This window comes from Pezoporus occidentalis, unplaced genomic scaffold, assembly GCF_034315485.1.
Source record: "Pezoporus occidentalis ecotype Australia unplaced genomic scaffold, CSIRO_AGI_Poc_V1 ctg58, whole genome shotgun sequence".
In the NCBI taxonomy this organism is placed as follows: domain Eukaryota; kingdom Metazoa; phylum Chordata; class Aves; order Psittaciformes; family Psittacidae; genus Pezoporus; species Pezoporus occidentalis.
This window is the reverse complement of record NW_026915921.1, coordinates 2643369-2663650: the sequence shown is the minus strand read 5'-3', so window position 1 is coordinate 2663650 and position 20282 is coordinate 2643369. Positions and strand designations below refer to the sequence as shown.

Here is a 20282-nt window from a genome sequence, read left to right as displayed (position 1 = left end):
TATTAAAGGTTTGGAACAGCTGCACCTTCTTTTGAAATCTGTTCTCATACACCACTGACAATCTGCAATGTATGCTTCTCATTAAAAAAATAAATACAAAGGATTTAGTTGTTCTAGACTGTAAATAAGAAGGATTTAAAGACCTTAGTGGTGTGGTGATTGCTCCTCCTCTTCAAATCTACATAGCAGACTGCCTCCAACTGCCTGTCTGAGGATGAGAGCAGCACGCACCCAGCCCCTGAGATAAGCCTTTTGAGGGGAACCTAAAAAGAGAGGGCAGGGGGGGAAGTTCCCCAAGACACATGCAAGTTGAGCTGGTTGGAAATCTGAATTTTTTTATTTTAACTCAGAAAATATTAGGTGAGTTCACAACAATGATTTTTGTTTTCCCCCACTACCTGCTTCAGGACACCAAGGTGCTTAGGACACTGATCTGAGATGGATCTTACTGCCTGGCAATCCAAGAGGGAGAAGTAAGGTCATAAGGTGCATGTGCTCCTTTTCATATTTCACGAAGACATGCAAAACTCACAGGTTTGTCCCACTGACCAATCAAAAACTATGGTAAGATAGAAAGTTTCCCATCCAGCTCTACACGCAAAGACCCCTCCAAAGAAAAGAAACCCCCATGCTTTCTGTTTGACTTAAGCCCTGTGTAAAATCATCATTCAGAAGGTTTTAACAGTACAAAGGTTTATTTAGAAAAGAGTTTGGATTGTTCTTTAGGACTTTTTTTTTTTTTGGCAAACATTTAAATCCTTTTGTAACTCAAAAAACTGCCAGTGCCTGGTACTTTGCACTTTCTTTGCCCACATAAGCAGTAAAAGCTAATTTCTTACTGGGACGAGACAGGACCCAGCTGCTCTATTTATAAATACTCAAATCTTCATCACCACTGCCACTTAATCCTTTCCTCCTGATGTCTCTGCTTGTTTTCCCACAAAATTCCAGATCCTGTAAAAGCTCACTGCCTCCCAAAATCAGTGTCAGCCTATTTTCCTCTGTGGACTCCCCATGCCCTCCATCAGGGTTCAAAGACAACCACTCCCCTTCCCTTTTACCCATTCACACGCCAGCACCATTCTGTACCATTGTGAATGCCCTCAGCCTCCCTGGCTCTATCTCTATACCCCACAGCACCACTCTGCTCCACCAAGGGGGCGAGCCCAAATCCCATGTTCTCTTCCCTCCCTTCTTTGTCAGCATAGAGCCTTCTCCTCTTTTAACTATACTCCTGCTCAAGGCAAATCCATCCCTCCAGCTCAATGCCAGAAGTTCTTCTTCTTCTTCTTAAAAAGAATGTGTTTAAAGGATCTGCGAAAGTCCTGGTTGAAGATGGTGTAGATGACTGGGTTCAGGGAGCTATTGCAATACCCAATCCAGAAGAAGAACTTGAAGAGAGTCTCAGGGACCTCACACGCCTCCCGGCAAATACCATAGAGGCTGTAGCTGAAGAAAAAAGGGAACCAGCAAACTACAAAGACCCCCATGACCACGGCCAACACGAAAGTGAAGCGTTTCTCCCGGGCTTGGGTGACTTTCTTACGGCAGATGCTGCTACGCTTCCGGCGACGGCGATATGAGAATAACTGCATGGAGCGATTGCTAGCGCGGGACAGACGGCTACTAGAGTGCTTGGAGGAGTATGAGTAGGAGAAGGACTGGCTCTTGCTGCTTTTGCGGGGATGCTCCTCCCGGCTCCGCCTCCGTCTACTCTCTGAGGTGCTGCTCTCCTCCAGCTCAATGTCCTCCAGTTCAGAGGCTTTGCGCCAGTGGGGCACTGAATAATGTCCATTCTCTCCCAGCTTCATCCTCACGGATGTGCAACCACCAGCAACGCGGCTCAAGCCATTCTCAGTCTGGGAGGACCCCTCTGGCATTGTACGCTTCTCAGAGAGGGTCCTGGTCCGTAGCTTGGCCACGCGGTAGATGCGGATGTAGACCAACACCATGATGAGGCAGGGGGCAAAGAAAGAGCCAATGCAAGAAGAAAGGATGTACCATGTCTCATCGTTCAGCTTGCACTGGGGAAAACTGTCTCCCTCGGGGTCCCGGTACATGGAGATCAATGGAGGGAAGGAGATGACAGCTGAAATGAGCCAGACAGTGAGGATGATGGCCTTGATCCGCCGGGGGGTCCTTTTGAGGTTGTACTCCACCGCCTGTGTGACCGACCAATACCTGTCGAGGCTGATGGCACACAGGTGGACGATGGAGGAGGTGCAGAAGAGCACATCCAGCGCCAGGTAAATGTTACACCAAGTCTTGCCGAAGTACCAATAATTCATAAGCTCGTTGGCTAAGGAGAAAGGCATGACCAGGGTAGCCACCAGGATGTCCGCGCTGGCCAGGGACACCAAGAAGAGGTTCTGGGGTGCTCTCAGTGCCCGGCTGGTGAGCACAGCTATCACCACCAGCACGTTGCCCACGATGGTGAAGACAATGAGGAAGCCCACCACCGCCGCCAGGCTGGCCACGGCCGCCGGGGAGTACGGGGAGGGCGGCTGCAGGAGATCGGAAGAGGACGGCGAGGAAGGCGGCAGCGCCAGGGACTCGTTGGGGGAGCCCAGGCTCGTGTTCACCACCAGCAGCAGATCCATGGTGGGTGTGCGGGGCGTCGGAGTCCTAGAGAGCCCGGCGGAGCCCCCGCCCCGCCCCGCCGCCCCGCCGCCGCCGCCCCGCTGCCCTCATGGTTCCCCGCCAACGGTCCAACAGCCGCCTCGCAGAGCGGCTCCAGCGGCAGAGCCGCCCGCTTCTGCCCCGCCGGACCCTCAGGGCAGGGCCGGGCAGCACCGCCCCGGCGCGGCAGGGAGCCCGGCAGCGCTACCTCCGCCCGGTCCCCGACGAGGGGGCAGCGAGGTACGGCTTGCCCCCGTCACCCGCCCGGTCATGCCCGGCTCAAGGCAGCCTGCAGCTCCGGGAAAGAACCCCCCAGCCAACGGGAGTCGGGGGCGGGAGCTGGATCCTCGCAGGGAGCAGGGTCCGAGGCGGCGGCAGCAGCAGCAGCGGCATCTAATCCCATGGAGAGCGGCCCCCGGCGGCCCCTCTCCGGCGGCGCGACGGCGCCAAGTCGCTGCTGCCCAGCGGCTCCGTCCTAGACTCGCATCGCGCTCCCAATCGGCGGTGTGCCCCACCGCCGCGCGCATGCTCAGTGCCGACAGGTGAAGCCGCCGCACCCGCCCGCCTCCGTGGAGCACCCCGGCGGGCGGAAAAACGCCCCGGCTGCTGCTGCCGCCCCACCGCTACCGCCGCCCCTTCTGCCGCCCCGGCACCCAGCCCGGACGCCTTCTCCTCCCCGCTGCGGCGCTGTCCCACGGCGGTCTCAGGGAGGAGCGGCGGCGCGGTGCTCCCCGCCACTCAGCGCAGCTCCTTACCCCTCTTGGTGGCTGGGCAGGTGCTTGTTCTCTCCGCGGCGCCAGCTGTGAGGGGAAGCGGCCCTGGCGGAGCCCGCCCCGGCGGGTGGAAGCTGCCGGTGCTGTGGGGAGCGGCGGCGGGCTCACCTCCCGGGCGTGCGGCGAGGGTGCTCGCTGTGCGGTGCCGGCCTGGCGCGCTAGGGGGCGGCCTTGTCCACCCGCGTGAGGTGCAGCCGTTACCTGAGGGGCCGCGCCGCCCTGAGGGGACCGCGGGCAGCGGGGACCCGGCTGCTCCTGGCGGGGCTGTAGAGCCGTGTTTAAGCACAGATGTAGGGTAGCTGCTCGCCAGGGTAAAGCCCGCTCCCCCCCACCACGGTTCTCCCGTTCAAGCCCGCACCGGCAGAGTGCTGGCCTGGGAGGGAAGCAGCGGGGAAAATCTTTGGGACGTTTGGCTGTAGTCATGAGAGCAGAGAAACCTCGATAATATGGGAAGCACTGAGCGAACTTAGGGTGGTATTTCCACTGTTTGGGTTTCTGGACTTTCTCTGGAGGTACAGGAGAGCTTGATCTATCAGTAGCCAGAGATAATCAGAGCAGGATATGGCTAGCTCACTGCCCCTTTCCACAGAGGAAAGCAGAAGGGGAGTGGGGCATGCGCTTGCTGCATCCCCATCCATCTTACGTGCCTGCTGTGAGGAGCACATCTTCAGAGCTCCTTCACTGATGGCCCTGTGCTTATGTTACCTTCCTTTGGATGCAAAATTTGAGAAGTGACAATAAAAATAAAGCCACGGCCACTTTCATGCCTCTTTCTTCAGCTGAACCTGCCTACTGGAGGGTAGAAGTCATTTCAGTGTAGTCCGGGTCTGTGGTGGTATGTGATCCTGAGAAAAGCCACTGCCCTGTGCTGGAGGATATGTTGTCTCTTGTTAAGCCTCTTCTTCCACCTGCTCTCTCTACTGCTACCGGTCCCTAGGTCTTCCTCTGGATATTGCCTGTGGTACACTTAGGTGAGGGTTACAGGAATGTAAAGAGAACAGCCACATACACAGCGTGCCTCTTCTGGGAGCACATCTTACTGCCTGGATCACAAGGTCTTCAAAGCAAGGACTGTCCCACTGGTCTCTTTGCTGCTGCGCTTGCTTTTCTTGTGCCACACTGCAAAAAGCCTGTGCTTATATAATCCTAACAACAGTAGCATAACCCTAACCACTGGATTAGCTGTGTTCATTTAAGGTGAGCCAGAATATGAATTCATCCACAGCCAATTAATTCACTTTTCATCCAGAATAATGCATTCCTTTTATGCTGTGTGGCAGTGTTACTGGCTTTCAGGGGATGAGTGTTTTTCCCCATTGTGACAGTGTAAAAGATACAGTAAAGTGGTAGATATCTACAGCAGAACTTGCAGCATGCAGCGGTGCTGAAAACCACAGGCTGACTGGATTCCATGGCTAGTACTTAGTTTTGGAGATGCCTAAACTCCTTCATCCTCACCCTCCTGACTTCTAGAGGAACCTGATGTTTTGCCTGTGGGCATTCACAGTCTGAGCATTTGGTTTATGCCTCCCTCCTGTGCCCCATCTGGACCCAGAAATGCAGTATCCCTAGGTCTTGGGAGAGTCACAGTCTGGTACATGTTCTGCTTCTTACTGCCAGGTTTATATTTATAACACAAAATTGGGAGTAGTGAAGGCAAATGCACTCCAGAGCACTTCTCTTTCTCTGTGTAACATTTAAAATAATAAAATACTTGATATTTTAATGGTGCACAAGTTGAAATACAACAGCCTGAGGCTTTGTGGGATGATAAGGGATACTCTGATTCCAGATATCTTTTTAGTGCAACCAGCACTGGCTCCTCTGTTCTCTGTGTAGGTACATGGTCTGGAGTATGAAGGGTGAATATGCTTAGCTGTGATAGGCATGAAAATTCCTCCAGAGATTATGATCTAATTAATCTGTTTTGTAAGCAATTTAGTCTGAAGGTTGTTTTTTTTTTGTTTGTTTGTTTTTTTTTTACATTTGAAGACTAATTAACCAGATGATCAGAGAACTGGAGCCCCTCTCCTATGAAGACAGGCTGGGAGAGTTGGAGTTCTTCAGACGGGAGAAGGCTCTGGGGAGACCTTATAGGAGCCTTCCATTACCTAAAGGGGCCTACAGGAAAGGTGGGGAGGAACTTTTTACATGGGCATGTAGTTATAGGACAGGGAGTGATGGCTTTAAACTGAAAGATGGGAGATTTAGATTAAATATTAGGAAAAAAATTCTTCCCTGTGAGGGTGTTGGGGCACTGACACAGGGTGCCCAGAGAAGCTGTGGCTGCTCCATGCCTGGCAGTGTTCAAGGCCAGGTTGGAGGAAGCTTGGAGCAACGTGGTCTAGTGGAAGGTGCCTATGGCACATGAGGTTGGATCTAGACAATTTTTAAGGTCTCTTCCAGCTCAAACCGTTCTATGATTCTGTGAATAAACACATTGTACCTGCACCTGGAAGACAAAGGCGATAATGTTGGAACTAAACTGTGTCAGGTAACAAGCTCTGATAAGAGTGAAATGCAGAGGCAGTAATCACCTGAACAACCAAAGTGTAACATATATAACAAAAGGAAATAGAAATCTGATGCCCCCTCAAGTCCTCCTAAATATACAATTAATCTGATAAAGAGGCCTCTTCAAAAAAGCTTAGAAAACCACAAGATGGCTAAATGAATAGATGTTGAGGTTAGTAAAGTTCAAACAGGAAGTAAATGGCACATTTCTAGCATGAAACCTGAATAGCCACTGAAGCAGCTTCTTAAATATTTGTGGTCAATTCTTCACATTTGAAAATTTCATAATGGTATCCATAAAATGAGTAGACAAGTGTAACCTTTTGTATGACTGGCATTAAGGAGAAAGCAGGAATGTATGATCTAACTGGTTTCATCTGGGATTAAAATACAATAAATACAAACTCAAAAATCACATGAACATTTGGGATTCAGGAACTAACTGTCAAAAAGGGGTATATAAGACCCACAATATTTAATTCCCTTACGAGGGTAATTATGAAGTCAGACTGACCAAGTATGTCTTAAAGTTGTGTGAACTTGAAGTTGAAATAAACTTTCAGCTAATGATTTCGGGCTTCAGGTTAAAAGAGCTGAAGCTTTTGAAGACTTATCTTTGCTCAAAGTAAGTCAATGCAAAAGTTTCATAACAAAAAGAATGAGACAAGCAAAATGTCTGAGCTATTACTTGGCATTTCTAATAAGGAAATGCCAATTGGGATTTAAAAAAAGAATTAAAAAAGAAATTTGGAGCAAAATATCCACATTTTTTGTTGTTTTTTTAGCACTGAAGTTGTACTCTGAAGCTGAAACAATTTGGTATTCAACTCCACTGAAGCCAGGGAAGTAACTTTTAAGTTTTTATGTATGTAACTGAGATTCAGTTTGCTTAAATAGCCATATGTCGCCCCAGATCATGTATATGGAGCATGGGCACAGATACAAAAAATCTACCCTCATAAAAATCTGCTTAGTCTACTGACAAAGGTAGGAGCAGGGTAAATGACAGCAGATAAATTAAATGTGCTCATTTGAGCTCATGCTTGGTAGGTGCTAACAGGATCTCATTAAAAAAAATAAAGCGGTTTAGAGGCTGTATGAGGCTCTTCTAGGCAGTAAGATGGTCCTGGCTTAAACTGACCCAAGACCACACTTCCTGAAGTAATCCAGTAGATACGGTGTTATACCAATCTACCTGTATGCTGTCACTGCTGCTTCGGTTCCCTCTTCCAGCATCCCAATACAAACCGGCCATCACAGCAGGCTGAGAAGATCCTGAAGGAGCAGAACTGTTTCTGACTGATTGTTGTCTCTAATTCCTGTTGGTTTTTACTTGGATTCTCAAACTGGACTGACCTTTAGTTCAGTTTGGGCTACCAGAAGACACTATTGGCCAGACCCATGACCTTCACCTGGTTTTATATCTTGGGAAATCCAAAAGCTGTCACTGGGAGACTGGCCAGTTGTGGCTTCAAGAAGTCACGTCCAAACTCAGGGACAATTACCAAAGGTGATCTCAACCCAACCACTGAAGTTGGTGGAAAGTTTCCTGCTGACATCCAGATCTTTAGACTTCTGCTAGGTTGTATAAGAACATCTGAACATCTGCTTTGAATAGCGTTGTCATGCCATGCTTGCACAAACACAGATTTAGCAGTAAAAAGTGTTCTAGGTGCTTTGCACTTCCGAACATGTTTTGTCTCTTCTGTTCAAGATCTGAAGAACTTGTGTGCTTGAAAGCCTGTCTATTTTTAACTCCTAAACATATCAGATGAGTTAGTGGAAAATACTATGTCCCCATACAAACCTGTCATCTTATACTTTATATCTTTAAGTCATCACAATTGTAACTATGCTATTAAATGCTCTTCACTGCACTTTATTTTTAATAATCCCTCCCTCCACAGAAGAGCAACATTATGATTTATGGAGGGAATATGTCAGCTTTCTTAATAAAGGGAATGGTATTTGATTTTCAGTGGGACCTGGGGTCCTTACTTCCCCCATTGTGACTTTGAAAATATGTCTTGGATAAACAAAAAGATTTATAGGCCAGCTGGATTTATTATACATTTGGAAGTTCTTTTTAATCTCTCAAACTAAGCTTTACGTCAATAGGCAAAATTATGCAGTCTTATCAAATGTACTAGAAACTGTCTGCTGACGAAACATTTTGTACATCTATATACTTTCTGAGACACAATTTGCATTATAAATCTGCTCAGGATGCCATGATCAAATAGAACAGGTCAGCTGAAATCTCTGTAAGTAGTTAAATAGATAAGCTGCAGTACAAACCCTGTGATAGCAAAATAGGATAGTGAAGTAGCCTGTTCCGGATCTTGAAAGAAAGAGACTAAATATAAGGAAACAGTTACTTTGGAGGAGAGTTCAGGTCTTTCAAGAAGTAAATACTGTTATCAAGGGAACTATTGTGAAATTCTATAGCACTAAACGGACATTAACCTGTAAAGAAATACTGAAAGAAATGAGGGTAAACTTTTAGTTTGCAGAAAAGGAACCAAATTCTCAAAAAACGTAAGTGTCAACCTGCTTCCATTGTAGTTTTCATGACAGCACCTGATCATTTTTCCTTTGACACAGGATAATTGGACTGTTTTGTACATCTAGGCATCAGCTGACCTTTTCTTTGAAAATGTGATTTGGACCAGTTGAGTTCTTGCTTTGTTGACTAACCACCAAAAAATTAATCACAGCGTCATTTTAAATCCTAAAAAAAATATTTAAAGCTTTCCACAAAATGGGAAAGAATGCTTGGGGAAATAATACCACAAGAATTTATATTTATTTGTGAATATTTGAAATATTTCATCAGAAATATGGAAATTAAATGGCTTTCAAAACCACTTTTTCTTTTTTAAAGCAACTTTTGGACTTTGACATCTTTTTCAGCTATTATTTTTTTATTACAGTATCCAGTGAAGGAGAAAATTTTGATTGAAATGAGACTGTTTCAAACTCATTCTTCTGTGTGAAAGAATATTTCATTGACAATTAAGATATCAAGACCAAACCAAAGCCAGTTTATTCATTATTTTTTCCTCGATGCAGAACCAAAACTTAATCATGGAGTTGAAGTTAGCATTATGCTTGAGCTAAAATTGAATGAAGAAAGTTATTGGTTCAGCTCCCTAATGCAATTTTCTTCTCTGATATATTTGTAACCCTTTTTCAAGCTTTTACTAAACGGTGTCATTGTTGTTGGTAAGACCATGAAACAGAAGTCAAATAATCTTAGTCAGCCATATCCTGTCTGGCTCATTTCTGGAAGTCTTTTTTGCTTTTGTAATAGAATCACATCAACCATAACTGTGTTGCAGAGCACCATTAATTCAGCCCTTTTGAACCAAACCTACCACAGAAGTATTTGTTTGATTCTCCCTGTTACTGGAGAGTCATGAAAAATAGATCTGTCCCCTCTCTTCTTTTTCCCTATTTGTACTGTTTCCATTATCTGTATTCATTTTAAGGCTTCTTCATTTCTTATTTATTAAGTTGGTACTTTAAATAGCCTTTACAGACACCTGTACTGATAGCTATGCCATTTGCACAGGATGAGTGCATTATTTTTCTAGGACTCTGCACTGCATTTGAGGACTCTTCCCCTTAATTTCAGTGTTTTTTTTAATCATGCAAGACTTCTGCACAGTAATGTGTATGGGAAGTAGTTTATTGTTCTGAACTTATGTTAAGCATGCATTTATTTGCATTCTGATTTAGGTTTTGCAAGTTTGTATGAGCTTCAGCTTCTAAATAGAGAAAATTCTGTGTAGATAATTTATCATCTGTGACATTGCCTACCTCTAATTTATTAGCTGTGGGGCCTGCTTGGCATAAGTGTAAGAAGCTTTCTTATGACAGATTTTCAACTGATTTAGTTAGGACAGATTTTGGCTGGAAATCCTTACATCTCTGCCCTCTTCATTTATATTGAAATACCCATTTCCACAGTAATGATCAAGTAACAGAAGCCATTGCAATGAAGGGTGGGGGAGTAGATGATGCAGTCTTTGGCACCATGGTTCATCACCTCCCAGCTGTATCTACTTCATGGCATACATCTTAATTTTTTGAATCACTATCCAAGGAATTTCAAAGGCTGGTATTAACTGCCATGATAATCAATCATCAAACCTCATGCAGTCTGGGAGAAGAGGCATCTACCATCTTGTACACTGCTCTGTGGTGCTTTGTAAGAGGAAGACTGTGTCTGCACAAGATGAATGAGAGCAAATGTTGTCATGTTTCCCAAGTCTGCTATGAGTGACAACTTCAAAGCAGTATAGTTGACTGCACCAAAGACTTTCTATGGGAACAAGAACAGATTCATAGAATCACAGAATCATTAGGGTTGGAAAGGACCTTAAGATCATCTAGTTCCAACCCCCCTGCCATGGGCAGGGACACCTCACACTAAACCATATCACCCAAGGCCTCGTCCAACCTGGTCTTGAACACTGCCAGGGATGGAGCATTCACAACATTCCTGAACAACCCATTCCAGTGCCTCACCACCCTAACAGGAAAGAATTTCCTCCTTACATCCAATCTAAACTTCCCCTGTTTAAGTTTTAACCCATTACCCCTTGTCCTATCACTACAGTCCCTAATCAAGAGTCCCTCCCCAGCATCCCTATAGGCCCCCTTCAGACACTGGAAGGCTGCTATGAGGTCTCCACGCAGCCTTCTCTTCTCCAGGCTGAACAGCCCCAACTTCCTCAGCCTGTCTTCATATGGGAGGTGCTCCAATTTCTGCTTCACATGAAACCTTAGGGACATGTCCAAACGTCATGTTGTCCTTTTTATTTCCTCATATGTATACTATAGTGATTTGAATTGTATTTGTTAATTTAGCATTCTTCTGTCTTTCAGAGGGTGCTTCAAGCTCATGAAGATTTGATTCTTTCAAGACAGGCATCGAGTTCTGCCATATTTCACTAGGAAAATAAGGTGTTTTTTCTTGCAATTTTGCCTGGGAGGTGTTCTGCCTTTCTGTTCTTTTGTACCCCTAGAATAAGTTGACATTCATGATTTCCAGTCACTACTCCTTACTGCACTTTCCTTGCTGTGGCTTAAAATCTCCAGTAAGACTTCAAACAGTTTGATAAAATTTTCTCATGTGTCACTTCAGTGCTGCCGTTCTGCTTTCAGTTCCTGTCTATCAAGAGAGCCTCTTTAATTTTTTTTTTTTTTTGGCTAATCTTTTTACTGTTTTATCTTTATTCCTATATTCCCTTTTTCTTTGTTTATTTTTCTGGCCTTAATGTATTGAGTAGATTTAACTTATTCTGCCTTTTTTCTGTAATAGCATCCCATGTGGCATTGCTAATCCACTCTTTCCTAGTTTTAATAAAGAACAATCTCTGCTATATTAATATAAAATTTACAAATGGCTTTCCATTCTTTTTGTATAATGTCAAATACAGCTTTTGCTACAGCTGAAAGCTTATTTGAATGTTACAATTGAAAATCATCCCTTTTATATTCATCCTTCTTTTATATATATTAATCTCTCTTGTAATATTTTCCTGATATATTTTTAATTTTCGTGGTGGTTATGTATCATTGATGTTTATATGTCCCCAGTGTCTGTGAATTTCATCATATACCGAAAAGAGCTACCTGACTTAGAATCATAGAATCATAGAATAGTTAGGGTTGGAGACTAGACTTCTAGTAATGGTGTCAGAGAAGATCCAGAATTTCTTCATGTATTTAATTTGAAGGAATAGTGTCCCTCCACCAAAAAGGGCAATACAACCAAGAAGCCTTTTCACTACTATCAAGTGGGCCTTGACTGTACATACACTATTTGTATCTGTCAAGTCAACACATTGTTGATGTCATGTTGGACCTTGCTAGTAAGGACCAGTAAAAGCCCTGTAAAGAACATTATTGTTTTTCTTATCATATTCATTTGTCCCAGCTTGATATTAGATATTAGTAATTTTCACACATGCACTTAGATTATTGCCAAGAATTCTGATACTCTGTATGCATTGTAATATTTCACTTGTTTGATGACTTGAGACTATTTACATCCTGTATTATATTCCAGAAAGGAGCCCACCATTGAGAATGAGTTGGGAGCAGTGACTTCTAGCAGGCATTACTTCCCTGCTATAGCAGTATCTGTCAGTACACTTTATGCAGTCCACTGGAGAATCACCTGCAGGTCAAAGAGATGCATTTGACATTTTACTGTCTGGTTTGGTTTTCAACTCAAACATGTAATTAAACTTATGCATGTCCTTCTGTGTTTTGATGAATGGAGCCTTATATTTAGAAATGGTAAATCAGTAAATATCAATAAATCACTAAGTGTCAGCAAAGTTTTTAAGTGAAAATGGCTCATTAGAAGCATCTTTCAAAGCAGAAAAAATGTGTCATAAAATTAATTCTTAATTCATTTTACTCATTCTTACTCATGTTTGCCAGTAAGAAAGATGAAGCAAGGAAGAGGTGGAGAGAGGAAGCAAGGGAGGAAGAGAGGAAGCAAGGGAGGAAGGGATGAAGATGCTACTTCCATCCGCTCTTCACAAAACATCTGAGGAATATGGACTCATATGCTGTGTTTTTTTTTCCGATCGTATCCATTTTTTCAACACCTGCAGTGTCCGGTAGGTTATACTCCACATTTGTATTGAGGCTAATGTTGATTTCCAAGAATATTAGGTAAAACATGTCAAAATTGCAGTGTTCCTTTAGTAACAACTTATCTACTGAATGTGGTGAACGTGGGCTTTTCCAAATAAGAAGCGTTTAACTCAAAAAAGATTCATAGCAGGAGTAAGAGCACGTACTGTAGCCCGCTATATATCTGTCATGCAAAGGCAATGCTGATTTTAAGTTTACAGAACATTCGGGAGATCAGAAAGCGGTAACCCACTGAAATAATCAATTAGCAATAGGAAGACCATAATCAATCAGAAACCTATAGTATCTGTTACCAGTCTTTGATCATTTAAGTTACAGCAAGTATTGGAAATGGAAGCTGGTTTAGCACAATATTTAACATTCCCTTATTTGTATTCTACTTGCTTGTCATAGCTGTAGATTCAGCTAACTTTAACAATCTTTCAGTCTTGAAAATAAAAACACAGAAGCCATACAAATTAACTATAAGCTGTATAAAGAAAACATTCATACTGAAGAAATTTTATTTATACTATGCAGAAATGAAATTTAACAACTCTTGAATTGACATCAGTACTTATGGATCACAAATGCCTTGTTCAGAGCTCAGTGCTGTAAAGACCTCTAGGTAGGTGTGGATGTTTACTGGAAGTGTACCAGCATAAACATTAAATACCAACACAAGAAACAGACTAAATACCTGTGGCATTTGTCAACTGCACCTCCTCTGAAACAGATTCACATTCCTGTTCAACCACAGTTTGGTGTCCACTGCGGAGGGACATCTGAGACATATATTTCTCTTAACATTGCCCTCCTAGAGCTAGCATCCCCATTGAAGCACGCCTGAGCTCTCTGGGGAGTACTGTTGTTTAATGATGTTGCCGTGAGCCAGAGTCAAGTGTAAGGTCTGGGAGTGTCAGCACGGATCAGATAGATACACATGCTTATTGCTGCTATTCAAGATCAATTCTTCTTCCAATGGTTAAATTATGTGCATAGCTAATATTTTGGATACCAAAGTAGGGAAACATGCTGAGACAGTGCAGAGAATATCCTGTGAGGAAATACCAGTGCAGCATAGATTTTTTTTTCTTTTTATTCCCTCTCTTGATCTTTAAACATGATCACCCCAGTCAGATGTTCTGGTTCATGCTGTTTATATTAAGCAATTCCAGCAGGTGCAAATCTTGGCTTTTATCCACCACAATTAAGGTTAGGTTATAAGTAAAGAGTTTACAAGTAAGGGTTTCCTGAAACACCTGTGAAAACACATTTAATCATTTATATAGCATTTGTTACTTACCATTTCACACTTAACTATTTAACTGTATTATCATTCTCTATCAGTTAAGTCATAGAATCATAGAATAGTTAGGGTTGGAAAGGACCTTAAGATCATCTAGTTCCAACCCCCCTGCCATGGGCAGGGACTGACAAGTTAGAAGTCTTGTTCCTTCTGGTACTTTGATCAGTTTGTTTTGACACCTTTGACTGGGCAGAAGCAATTGGGTGAGATATATAACAGCCATTTTACTAATATTAACTTTCTTTGGAACATGTATTAAGAGAGTGACTAAAGGGTTCAGAGCGCCCCTATCAGTGAAGGTCCCATTACCTGGCATCAGAGGAACATCTAATGAATGACAGGCTGGGACAGGAGATGTTTCCTCCTTTCTAGAACAGTAACTTGTTTTTGAAGGTGGCCTTAACGTTAGCCACTCTAACTTAATGAGTAAAATAAATAAATTCAAACATATCTAACAAAGGGCTGAATTTCTAAAAGACTAAAAAGGGCAATTTCTCTTGTGCATAGTCATGCAAAATTACTCTGTAAATCTGTGATAAAGGAAGTTTCTTTATTGATGGACTCATTTAAAATTTAAAGTATTCCTGCTTTTGAGTGTCTACTTTCTGCTTTCAGTTGTTAGCCAGCTTCTCATAGGAAGGTATTTACAGCAAACTCAGCAGTCTGACAGAGCAGCCTCTAAGTAAACAATCACTCACATAATCTGACAGTTTGGATTTCATTTAGATCAAAATTTAAATCAAATGGTTTTAGGCAGAAGGCCTGGGCTGCCTGCTCTCCAGCCTGCTGAGGACTCTGCTGTTTGCTCAAGAGATAGCGCCTGTAACAGGACCACACCGATACTCTCTACTAAACTCATAGCTTATGCAGCTCCACACAGAAAGCAAGCCTGTAATTAAATTGTTCAAAATTTGAAGATCAGTGTGTTTGGCCATCCCTTCAGACTTAATTATTTGCCAAAACACTGTGCACAGGCTGGGAATTAATATTAATTAGGAATCTTCTTGAACTGCAGATTGCAGCCATTATAGACAGAGGAAATGATTATGAAATTTATGCAACTTACATCTTTAAAAAAAACCCAACAAAACAATTACAACAACAAAGCCCTGTCTGTCCGTATACATAAAGAGGCTAGATATAGATGTTTGTTCCAGGTTAATACCAGCCTAAATTGACTATGCTCCACAGGATTCATCCTGGTTTATACTACAGCAAGTGACAGGAGAGAAAAGCGCTTTGTATGCTTCCATGTGGTAATGTTGCCTGTGGTGATTTTCTGCTGAAAACATCCTGGGCCTTTCTGGTGTGCTGTCTGATGTGCCTCTGCTGTCACCCAGTTCCTGCTCCTCAAGGCATGTATACACATGTTCCTTCTGAGGCAGGAGGCATAGCAGGGCCATGGCACCCTGCTTTGTGCCAAATGAGCTGGAGAATATGTTTAGGGCAGTTTCCTGGTCCCTAAGCTGCAGCAAAGCTGTTGGTATACTGCTGCATGGTCAGGAGCTCAGCCTGGGACCTGAGGTCCAGAGAAGGAAATGCCTCTTTTTTTTGTTTGGATGGTGAAGGTCCAAGCTTTTGTTTCGTAGCAGAAAGCATTACTGAGCAACAAAGCAGCAAACATTTCTCCTTAGTGTAGTGCTAAAGGTTAGTAAACTGGAAAGTATTTGGAAGCCCTAAATACCACCCAATTTACTATTGACTAAATGAGAAGAAAACTTCCAGAGACACTTGACCACTGGAAACACGAGGATCAGGAAATATATCTTAATTTTGGTAGAATGTGAGACAGATTTATTTTACGGACAAAAGGAGAGAACTGAAGAGATGTAACAGTGGATAGGTCAGCCAGCTGTACTCGTATAATTCCCAGAAAAGAACAGTACAATCAGGTTTACACTGATTTGTCCACTGTTGGAAACTGTCCCTTAATGATCCAGGTTGCAACAGAGGACATTTTTAATTCAGGCTTTCCAATCAGAATCAGTGACTGCCATACGTATTTGATCAGCCATATGTATATGAAGAAGAAGTGGCCTCTGCTGTGACTGTATGATTAAAAAAGTCTTGTGAATAATCAGGTGCTGATAAAATATATACTGGATTGTTACCTTCTTTTATAGCTTTGAGACTTATGGAACCATTTTGAGAGCAGACAAAAATATCAGCTTGTGTGACTCGGCATGCACTTATATGAAAAATATTTTGGAGACCTACATAAATAGTATTGCAGTCCTAATTTACTTTGAAAGCAAGTACAAAATAAATATAAGATATATTGAACTGGAATATGAAAAGCATCATTCACTGCACTTGAGGTTCTCAGCTCTTGGAAAAGAGGCTATGTTTGTTTGCAAATGCTAGTGATGCATGTCTCTATATTTATGAATTGATTGCTACTGAAATGAAAAATGCTTACCCATGTTTTACATTCACTGATAAAAGCAGAAGTCACATTGCCCTTTTTGATGCCATGTCTCTTTTTATTTCTAATATATATGTTTTACTGTAGGTAGTGCTGCTTTATTCCTGGCATACTATATTAGTGTATTTCAAATGCTTCTCACTGTTGACACATATATAAAGATCTATATGCTCCATTTAAAGGAATAGGAAGAAATATTTTAGAATAGCCATGATAAGCCAGTTAAGTGTATTAGTAGGCATGGTTCAAGAATCTGGCAGTGAATTTCAGTTGAATATGTCCCACTCTGTCTTATTTTGAAAGTCACAAGGAGGGTATTGAATGAACAAAACGCTAAAAATGCCAGTGGGCTGCACTTCACTATTTCAATACCTTGAAGAAAATGTAATGATAATCTAATAACTTCAGTATTTGATCCTCATAACAAAAGGTGAAGAAAACATTTGTTTTAGGAGTTTGCAGTACTGCTGGATTTCAAAACTCTATGATTGTGGAATTCATCAAGTAATAAAATCTGAAGTTTCAGGAGAATGGATATTGACTAACAAACAAAGCAATGCATTTCTAATGTGAATAAATCTAATCAATGTGGTAGAGGAATCCTATATTCATCAATTTCTTCTACACCAAGCTTTGTTTTCACAATATAAAGCATCTCAAAATTGACAATCAGAATAAATAAGCACAAATAAGCTGTTCCTGGAACTCCAGTATTTCTTGGGGTAAAAGAAAATAATCCTTTTTATGCATCTCCTGCATTCATTTTAAAAATGGATGATCAAAAGAACTCCCCTGAAGTTATTGGAAGTTCATTTCAAAATACTTTGAAGATAAAAAGCAGGTATAAGCCATTTTAATTCAAAATTCTTATTCCTGCAGTGTTTAATTATTGACATTTTAATGTCCCCTGCAATCTGCAGAAAATCCCTTGATGGTTGCATTTACTGGAAAAGATGTTTTAAATGTGGAGTCATTAAGAGGAAAGATTTCTTTAAAAGTAATCAGGGCAGTTTACTTCTTCAAGAGAAAGAAAAAACATCACAGCCAAGACAAATAAATCTAGATGTAACCATGTAATGTCTTTATAGTATTTTTGATAGTAAGAGATATTTTCCTTCTATAAGCATATGTATTTAGTCTGGTCCTGACTGTCCAAGTGTCTTATTCAAAGAGTATGATTATGGTTAATCTCTAATCTTGTAATGGACTGGGTCTCAGCTGACTGTATTAAAAAAGTCACCTCACTAATGGAAAGCACTTATTTTCCACAGATGAGTTAATATTTTGAATGTTGATCCTAAAGGCTATTTTGACATTTTTCAATTGTTTGCTTCATCTTTGTTCTGGGTTCAGCAGTAGCAGTCATTTTTCTCCTTAGTAGCTAGTGCAGTGCTGCGTTTTTGACTTTCAGCCTGGGAACAAAGCTGATAACACCGATGTTTTTAAGTGTTGCTTAGTAATGTTTAGTCTGACCAAGGACTTTCTGAGTCTCATGCTCTGCCAGGGAGGAGGGGAAGACGGCAGGAAGCAGAGACAGGACACCTGACTCAAACTAACCAAAGAGGTATTCCAGTTCACAGCACACCATGCCCACTGTATAAACTGGGGGCAGTTACCCGGAAGGGCTAGATCACTGCTGGGGTCAGGCTGGGTATCGGTCGGAAGGGTGGTGAGCAGTTGTATTCTCTTCCCTTGTTATTTCCGTTATCATTATTATTATTGGTGGTAGCAGTAGTGGTTTTGTGTTATACCTTGGTTACTGGACTGTTCTTATCTCAGCCTATGGGTGTTACATTCTTTCGATTCTCCTCCCCAGCCCTCCAGGAGCAGGGGGAGGCCAAAAAGGGGGGGAGTGAGAGAGCGGCTGCATGGTTTTGGGTTGCCAGCTGGGCTTAAACCACGACAATCTTAAAGTATGATAAGACAAAAAGGCTTGGTTCAGTTGCCTAAATCTAGATATCTAGTACCAATGGAGATGCATGGTGTCGCGGTTTAAACCCAGTCAGGTAATTCGTTCGCTCACTTCCCCCCCTTTTCTTGCCCTCCCCCTGCTCTCGGAGGGACGGCGAGGAGAATCGAAAAGAATGCAACTCCCATGGGTTGAGATAAGAACAGTTTAGTAACTAAGGTATAACACAAATCACTACTGCTACCACCAATGATAATAATGATAAAGGAAATAACAAGGGAAGAGAATACATCATCTCACCACCAGCCGACCGATAACAGCCCGACCAAGCTGGCAGTCTTTTGGCTTCCCAGTTACATCCTGGGCTTAAACCTCTTTGGTCAGTTTGGGTCAATGTCTTAAGAGCATGAGGCTCACAAAAGTCCTTGGCCAAACCAAAACATCGCTTGTTATCAGCTCTGTTCCCGAGCTGAAAGTCAAAACATTGGACTGCACCAGCTACCAAGAAGGGGAAAAATGACTGCTACTGCTGAACCCAGGACACATGGCAAACCCTACTTAACCTTCAGGTGCATCAGTATTGTTTAGGCCTATGTTGTTAAAATTTAGGCAAATGAATCAGGCCTCAAGCCCACAATTTGTGTATCTTCTTTGAAATATTCAAATGTATTTGGTTTAGTATTATAAAGATGTTTTATTTTCATGATTTCCTTCAGGAGAAACAGTATGGAAATCAATATTTTCCTGAAAAAAAAAATAGCATTGTTTAATTTCTATGAGAACATTTGTCTAACTCTGCTTGCCTATAAATGATGGTGGGCTATAGCCCCTTGTTAGAATCAAAGACTGGTCTGTCAATTTATTTCTAGCTGTGCTTTGAAGTTTTAAGATATATGGTTGATTCTCTGGTGGAGGCTTTTTTTTTGTCTTATGTAAATTCTTATGTCAGACTAATAATAATTTTGTTTCATGCATCATAAGGTACTATTTTGAGTTCTGTTGTTTGCCTCAGTCTTTTTTATTTTTTTTTTTTTTTTTTAATGCAGTGATCATTAATGTAAGATGTGGTATCAGGACTTCTTCTACCTTGGCTTTCCCAGATGTTACTTAGAAAGATTTGCTTACTTGCCTTTAGTCGTCTGGCTGAGCTACTTTTTGAGAGAAGACTGTCAGCAAGGGAACTGAAAATTCCCTTCCTTCCGCTTGCTCACAGGTTTTGGCAGGTAGCAGTCTGGAGGGAGGAAAGGTGGTCTGGAATACCCCACAGGCATAGGAGGAAATGGGTTTTACTGGCACTGAATTCCCAGCCTCCTTTCCTTTCCGAATTGAGGAAAAAAGCCACACTGAAACCCCAAAATTTAGACTGTGTGCAATTTGATGTGAATATGTGAATTCACAAGCGATCACAGGAAGAAGGTGGAATGATATTATTAGTGAGGGAATATGTGGAAATAAAATGCAACAGTTTTCTGATTCTGATTCAATTTGAAAGTGTCTGAAAGACTGAAGTGTGTTTTCCTTCTTTATGTTGTTCACCAAAATCTATCGAAAAAGCTTTTCAAAAACATTTTAGTAGTTAAAATGAGTTAAAACTTTAAAATGAGATCACACATATTAATAATCTCTGAAATCATGGCTATTTTAGTAGGTATTACACTGGAAAATATGATTATTTTTGTCTTGGCATCTAAAATGGAGGGTTGTTCACTAAATCTGGATCTTAAATATGATGATTTTTTGTCTTTGCACCTAAAATTGAGGGTTGTTCAGTAAATCCAGATCTAAAATATGGCAACTTCTAGGTAAATATTTGATTTTTTAAGAATGATACCCTAGCAATGCATAGTTAAGTCAACCTTTTAATCTGCAGAAACCATTGAAAAAAAATGCTACTCCCTCAGTATATATTCACTGTAACATCTTGTATAAAAACTCATTTTTGCTATACATAGGATAAATTGAAAGAACTATGTGTTTGCACTACTTCTGTTCACTATCAGCTCGAAGTAGAAACAATGTTGATATAGGTGTCCTGATTACCTCTTTCCTGTATTACTGACATACAGATTATGCCCT

The 20282-nt window shown here is 42.0% G+C and overlaps 1 protein-coding gene and 1 long non-coding RNA gene across 2 annotated transcripts; one reads left to right on the top strand and one right to left on the bottom strand.

The window, feature by feature from the left end:
* Positions 1–676: 676 nt before the first annotated feature.
* ADRA2C (adrenoceptor alpha 2C) lies at positions 677–2614 on the bottom strand. The gene has a single exon (XM_062638745.1). The coding sequence runs from the start codon at positions 2598–2600 to the stop codon at positions 1263–1265; it is 1338 nt and encodes a 445-aa protein (XP_062494729.1). The 5' UTR covers positions 2601–2614; the 3' UTR covers positions 677–1262.
* Positions 2615–3958: 1344 nt separating this feature from the next.
* On the top strand, positions 3959–19826 carry LOC134174108 (uncharacterized). Its single transcript, XR_009968508.1, has 3 exons — positions 3959–4589; positions 10800–10877; positions 19420–19826. It is a non-coding gene; the product is annotated as an uncharacterized LOC134174108 (long non-coding RNA).
* The last annotated feature ends 456 nt before the right edge of the window (positions 19827–20282 follow it).

Coding starts and splice junctions, on each gene's coding strand:
- ADRA2C (XM_062638745.1), bottom strand. CDS start 2,600: ATGGATCTGCTGCTGGTGGTGAACACGAGCCTGGGCTCCCCCAACGAG.